Source organism: Onychostruthus taczanowskii, unplaced genomic scaffold, assembly GCF_017590055.1.
Source record: "Onychostruthus taczanowskii isolate IOZ18803 unplaced genomic scaffold, ASM1759005v1 scaffold138, whole genome shotgun sequence".
Taxonomy (NCBI): Eukaryota; Metazoa; Chordata; class Aves; order Passeriformes; family Passeridae; genus Onychostruthus; species Onychostruthus taczanowskii.
The window spans coordinates 423,189-429,421 of NW_024498551.1; the positions used below are offsets into that span (position 1 = coordinate 423,189).

The 6,233-nt window shown below is 62.6% G+C and overlaps 1 protein-coding gene across 5 annotated transcripts in view; it reads right to left on the reverse strand.

Annotated features, from left to right (window-relative positions):
- Window positions 1–725: 725 nt before the first annotated feature.
- LOC121332124 (death-associated protein kinase 2-like) overlaps window positions 726–6,233 on the reverse strand; it is an 8,724-nt gene continuing 3,216 nt past the window's right edge. The window contains exons 2-13 of one of the 5 annotated variants that reach the window (XM_041397242.1): window positions 5,882–5,946; window positions 5,336–5,439; window positions 4,071–4,292; window positions 3,833–3,971; window positions 3,567–3,696; window positions 3,384–3,432; window positions 3,231–3,257; window positions 2,958–3,110; window positions 1,631–1,676; window positions 1,454–1,543; window positions 1,267–1,332; window positions 726–1,005 (exon numbers count right to left, since the gene is read on the reverse strand). In XM_041397242.1, the coding sequence (XP_041253176.1) occupies window positions 925–1,005; window positions 1,267–1,332; window positions 1,454–1,543; window positions 1,631–1,676; window positions 2,958–3,110; window positions 3,231–3,257; window positions 3,384–3,432; window positions 3,567–3,696; window positions 3,833–3,971; window positions 4,071–4,292; window positions 5,336–5,439; window positions 5,882–5,944 (1,170 nt within the window). In that variant the 5' untranslated portion in view covers window positions 5,945–5,946 and the 3' untranslated portion in view covers window positions 726–924. Of the gene's footprint in view, window positions 1,333–1,453; window positions 1,544–1,630; window positions 1,677–2,957; window positions 3,111–3,230; window positions 3,258–3,383; window positions 3,433–3,566; window positions 3,697–3,832; window positions 3,972–4,070; window positions 4,471–4,508; window positions 4,543–4,897; window positions 4,999–5,335; window positions 5,440–5,881; window positions 5,947–6,233 lie in introns of those variants that run through there. The other 4 variants (XM_041397240.1, XM_041397238.1, XM_041397239.1 and 1 more) reach the window with 4 other exon arrangements.

Sequence of the window (6,233 nt, forward strand, 5' to 3'; positions counted from 1 at the left end):
GGCAGCCCCCGCCCCAAAACTGCCCCCCAAAGCAAGCACTCCCCACCCCACTCCCATACACTTACTTTCGTTGGGAGCCCACACGGGGGGCACTGGGAGGTGGCCAAGGACCAGCAACATCACCCCCATCCTCGGCCCCATCCTCGAGCGGGACCCCCAGGGCCCCGTCCCCGCCGCACTCGGGCTCTGCCGCACCGTGTCCGGTGCCGCTCGCCGTGTCCGGCCGGTACCCGGGGAGCGCCGGGACTGGGGGGGGCCCACGGACCCTGCCCGGACCCTGCGGCCCCTTCACTTTTGTTTTCGGCTGCCGCACACAAAATATTTAGCCTGACAACTGTCAGGGCCAGGGCCAGGGCATGTTTGGGAAATAGAGAGGGGGAAAACAGGGCGGCCCCCCCGCGCCGCAGTGGGTGGGAAGGAAGAACTGCCTCTTGCCTCAGTTTCCCCAGCCAGAGCGGGAGGTTCCAGGTTTCTCTGGAGGGGGGACTTCAGGAAAGCAGCCAGCAACCCATGGAACAGCACAGAAGGGACAACGTAAGGGTGACTCTGCCTCGCAGGGTGAATCTGGGGTGCCAGGAGCCCACGGCTTTGGGCTCCCCACAGAACAGCAGCCCTGCAGTGAGGGAGGAAGCTGCAGGCACTCAGCACCTGCCTGGCTGTGACGAGCCACCCTCAAGGGGAAGGAGAAGCAGGAGAAGAGGATAGAGGAGGAGGAGGAGGTGACATTTATTTTTCTCATTAGGACAAAGCAGGGAGGAGGGTCCCAGCCCTGGGGGCAGGAGCGGGGTGCTGATGCTCCAGTGACCCTCCAACTCCACAGAACTACGAGCTCTGGGACTGGACAGTGCCCCTGCCCCTTGGATGGGGCCACGGGGGGACCCCCAAGGCTCCTCTCGCAGAGGTCCTGTCTTTTTTGGGAGGAGCTCAGGAGGAGCTGCTTCTCTGCCGGCGCAGCACAGCGGTGTGGGGGCTTCTCTCCACCTCTTGGTCGCTCTCACAGCAGCGCTGGGGGCACAGGGGGGCTGCAGGGCAGCGACAGGACTTCCCCCAGAGGAGAGGGTACCCCTCACTCACAGCACCCCGATGCCCCCATCGCTGGCCAAGCCCCCCACTACACTTCCCTCGCCTCACCCCAGCAATAGGGGGGATGCCCAAAACAGGGGGTCTGCAGCACAGAGGGTACTGCCATAGAGACAAACTGAGAGACCCCCCCAAATCCCTTCTCCCGCCTCCCCAGCCCATGCTGGGTGGGATCTGGGGGCTCACCAGCTCCTCATCCTCCCTCCTCGTGCGGCACAGCCGGTTGCAGGCGGACACAGTGTTGTAGGAGAGCTACAGGGGGACAGGAAGGGAGGGGGTCCGAGGTGAGGGTCCCTCCCCAGCTCTACCCCCCCTCACCACAGTGGGGGCTCCCCAGGGGACTCAGGGCTGCTGGGACCCCACAGCCGGGCACCTTCCACTTCCTCCGGGCGTTGAACTTGCGGAAGTTTCTCATGTTGATGGAGGAACGGCTCCGGCTCAGCGCCTGCTTCCTGCTCAGGGGCTGCGGGGGCAAGGACATGGCACCGAGACTGGCACCGTGTCCCCACCCCACTGCCAGGGTCTGGCAGGCCCTGCCTGTGCCTCTCACCTTGATCCAGGGGTGGACCAGGCACTCGGCCGCGCTCATGCGGCGCCTGCGGCACAAAGGGAGGCGTTGGGGTCGGGGGTCCCAGCCCCACACACCCACCCGGGGATGGGGAGGTGGCCAGGGTCAGGGTGAGGGTCAGGGTCAAGGTTAGGGTTAGGGCTAGGGTTAGGATTAGGGTTAGGGTCAGGGTCAGGGTTAGGGTCAGGGTGAGGGTCAGGGTTGGGCTCAGGGTCAGGGTCAGGGTCAGGGTCAGGATGGTGCTGGTGGGGATAGAGAAGGGAACCAGATGGACGTGGAGATGGTGGGGATGGAGATGTGGATGAGATGAAGGTGGAAATAGAGATGGGATGGAGATAGGGATGGGTTAGGGATGGAGACGGAGACGGAGATGGAGATGGAGATGGGAATGGATATGAAGAATAGCTAGAAGGGATTCTATAAGCACATGGGTAAAAAAGAAAGGCTAACCAAATTTGGCCAGGGTCAGGGTGAGGGTCAGGGTCAAGGTTAGGGTTAGGGCTAGGGTTAGGATTAGGGTTAGGGTCAGGGTCAGGGTTAGGGTCAGGGTGAGGGTCAGGGTTGGGCTCAGGGTCAGGGTCAGGGTCAGGGTCAGGATGGTGCTGGTGGGGATAGAGAAGGGAACCAGATGGACGTGGAGATGGTGGGGATGGAGATGTGGATGAGATGAAGGTGGAAATAGAGATGGGATGGAGATAGGGATGGGTTAGGGATGGAGACGGAGACGGAGATGGAGATGGAGATGGGAATGAGGATGGGATGGGATGGGATGGGATGGGATGGGATGGGATGGGATGGGATGGGATGGGATGGGGATAGGGATAGGGATAGGGATGGGATGGTGATGAGGATGGAAATGGAATAGGAATGGGAATGGAGATTGGGGATGGGATCAGGATGGAGATGGGATAAGGGTGGGATGAGATGGTGAGGGCAGTGGCATGGAGATGAGATGGGAATGGGGAAGGGGATGGAATGGGGTTGGGAACAGGGATAGGATGGAGATAGGAATGGGAAAGGATGGGGATGGGATGGGATGGGATGGGATGGGATGGAATGGGATGGGATGGGAACAGGGGTAGGATGGGGATGGGAGTGGGGGAGATAGGGATGGGGACGGGGACAGCAATAGGATGCAAATAGAAAGAGAGATGGGGATGATGGAGGTGGGGATGGGGATGAAGATGAGGTTGGGACCAGGATGAGATGGAGATGGGGATGGGGATGATGAAGATGGGATTTGGATGTTGAAGGTGGAGGTGGGGGCAGAGATGGGAAGGAGACGGAAGGGATGGGGATGGGGCCTCACTCTGGCTCCTTCACCAGCAGCTGGCGGATGAAGTCCTTGGCCATCTCGGAGGTCTGGCTGAAGCAGCGCTCCTCAAACTCGTAGGCACCAGCCACAACCTTGGAGAGGGTCTCAGCATCCGTCTCACCCTGGAAGGGGGACAGGCCACTGAGCCTGTGGGGACACAACAGAGCTACTGAGTGCCAGGACAGCACCGGCTCGGCCACCCCAGCACCCACAGTGTCCCTGTGCCTCAGTTTCCCCCAGCCACAGAGAGCATTGCCCCACACTCACAGAATGTAGGTGATGACTCCGATGCTCCTGAAATGCAGAGGTGGGGGTCACGTGCTGCCCTCCCAGGAGCCCCCCATGCCCTGTGGCACCCAGGGGGGTCCCACCCACCCACCAGCTCAGCCTGTTGTGCCCCCCCAGGTCCTGACTCCTCACCACATGTCGGTTGCGGGGCTCAGCGGCTCATAATTGATCACTTCAGGAGCTGGGGGCAAACACAGAGCCAGGGCGGGACATCAGGGGGACAGGAGCACACCTGCAAGCCTGGGGGTCCCATCCCCAGCCCTGGCTGAGCAGCCCAGCAGTGCAGGGACCCCCAGGGATGTGCCAGCCCCGTACCGATGTACTGGGGGGTCCCACAGAGGCTCTTGTAGGTGATGCCATCCTCCAGCTGCTGGGCCAGCCCAAAGTCAATGATCTTGATCCAGGGCTTGGGGACATCCTTCTCCTGCAGCATGATGTTCTCAGGCTGTGGGGACAGGGCTGAGGTGACTGAGGGGTGATGGGGGTCACAGCAGCACCTTGGGAAGCTGAGAAGAGTGGGAGCAGGGCTCTGGCACTCCTTGGATCCTCAGGGAGTGAGGATGGGGGGTCCCCATGGGCACCTTGAGGTCGAAGTGAGCGATGAGGCGAGCGTGCAGATACTCCACCCCGCACAGGATCTGCCCCAGGAACTCGATGGCCTCCTCCTCCGACAGCATCTCCTTCTCCGCAATGAAGTCAAAGAGCTCCCCACCACGGATCCTGCGCAGGGTGGGGACAGCGGAGCTCGGCCACCTCCAACACGTGGCACAAAAAGGGGGTGTCCCCCCCGCCACCCCCACCCACCGGGGCCCCACTCACAGCTCCAGGACGAGCACCACCTCGGCCGTGCTGGCGAAGAGCTGGTGGAGCTGGATGATGTTGGGGTGGCGGAGCTGGCGGAGGATGGAGACTTCCCGTTCCACCTGAGCCCGCTCCGCGCCCGGGCGGCCGCCCCGGCCCCGCCGCATCTTCACGAATTTGGCGGCGTAGAAGGCGCCGGTGCTGCGCTGGCGGCAGAGCCTCACCACGCCGAAGTGGCCGCTGCAGCAAGAGCTGGGCTGGGGCACGGCTGGGCTGACCCCGGGCCGGGGGAACACCCCAGAAATCCCTGGGCAGCCCTGGGGCTCCGCTGGAGCTGGGATCCCTGCCTGTGTTCACCTGCCTGGATCTCTGTGTTCACCTGCCTGCGACCTGCTCACCTGTGGTGGGTCCTGCTCACCTGCCCAGATCCCACTCACCTGCCCTCATCCCATTCACCTGCCTGGATCCCACTCTCCTGCCTGGGTCCCACTCACCTGCCTGGGTCCCACTCACCTGCCCAGATCCCACTCCAGGCTCCCCCCTCACCTGCCCAGATCCCCCTCACCTGCCCAGATTCTTCCTTACCTGCATGAATTCCTGCTCACCTGCCCAGATCCCTGCTCACCTGCCTGGATTTCTGCCTGCTCTGTGTTCACCTGCCTGAAACCTGCTCAGCAGTGGTGGGTCCTGTTCACCTGCCCAGACCTCCTCACCTGCCCAGATCCCCTCACCTGCCCAAATCCCCCTCACCTGCCTGAATCCCCCTCACCTGCCCAGGTCCCCCTCACCTGCCCAGATCCCCCTCACCTACCCAGATCCTCCTCACCTGCCCAGATCCCCCTCACCTGCCCAGCCTCTCCAGCAGCTCATACATGTCCTCCACGCTGCCCAGGCTTGGGGTGGCTTGCAGGACCTGGCTCCCCTCATTCTCCCTGGGCTCAGCCACCTCCTGTGGGGCAGGACCAGGACCTGGGCTCAGCCCCTGCCCAGGGCTGTGCCTCCACCTGGGGGTGCAAGGACCCCCCAGGACCCTCCAAGGGGAATTCCCAGTGCTGTGTCAGAGCTCTGTGTTCACCTGCCTGAAACCTGCTCAGCAGTGGTGGGTCCTGTTCACCTGCCCAGACCTCCTCACCTGCCCAGATCCCCTCACCTGCCCGAATCTCCCTCACCTGCCTGAATCCCCCTCACCTGCCTGAATCCCCCTCACCTGCCCAGGTCCCCCTCACCTGCCCAGATCCCCCTCACCTACCCAGATCCTCCTCACCTGCCCAGATCCCCCTCACCTGCCCAGCCTCTCCAGCAGCTCATACATGTCCTCCACGCTGCCCAGGCTTGGGGTGGCTTGCAGGACCTGGCTCCCCTCATTCTCCCTGGGCTCAGCCACCTCCTGTGGGGCAGGACCAGGACCTGGGCTCAGCCCCTGCCCAGGGCTGTGCCTCCACCTGGGGGTGCAAGGACCCCCCAGGACCCTCCAAGGGGAATTCCCAGTGCTGTGTCAGAGCTCAAGCCCTGCCCATTTCTTCCAGTTTACACCGAATTCTTCAGCAGGTGGAAACTTGGGGGCTTCCACCCCTTGAGAAGGACCTGCAGGAGCTGCTCAGGGGGCTTGGAAATGGGGCAGGAGCAGGAAGAGGGGGGGTCACAGCAGCCTCCCTCTCCCACAGTGTGCTAGGGGTGCAAAATGCAGAGAAAACACAACACTTGTGGTTTAAAAAAAAAAAATCAGATTAATAGCAGATGAAAGCACTGTGAGCTCAGCCATGAGAGCCCTGCCCAGCCACCCCCAGCCCCCTGGCAGTGCCCCCACACCCCCCAGAGCTGTGGCTCACCTGGGTGCTGCCAGGGGCACCCCTCAGCCCCCCCTCAGCCGGGCCCTGGCCGCTCTCGGCCATCCCTGCAAGACAAAAAGGGTCAGGGGGACACTGGCTCTGCAGGTCCTGGCAGGGGGGGGACAGGGGTGGCTTCTGGGGGACCAGAAGAGCCCAGGAGAGCCGGTGCCACCACTCTGGGATGGACCCAGGGTGATGGTGGCAGTGCCGTGGGGTAACAGAGTTAGGGAGGGAAAAAACAGATTGTGCAGAGTCAGTTTGGGAAGGGAAGTTTTGGGGAGAGGAGAGGAGAGGAGAGGAGAGGAGAGGAGAGGAGAGGAGATGTGTATATATTCCTGACAGTGTTGCTCAC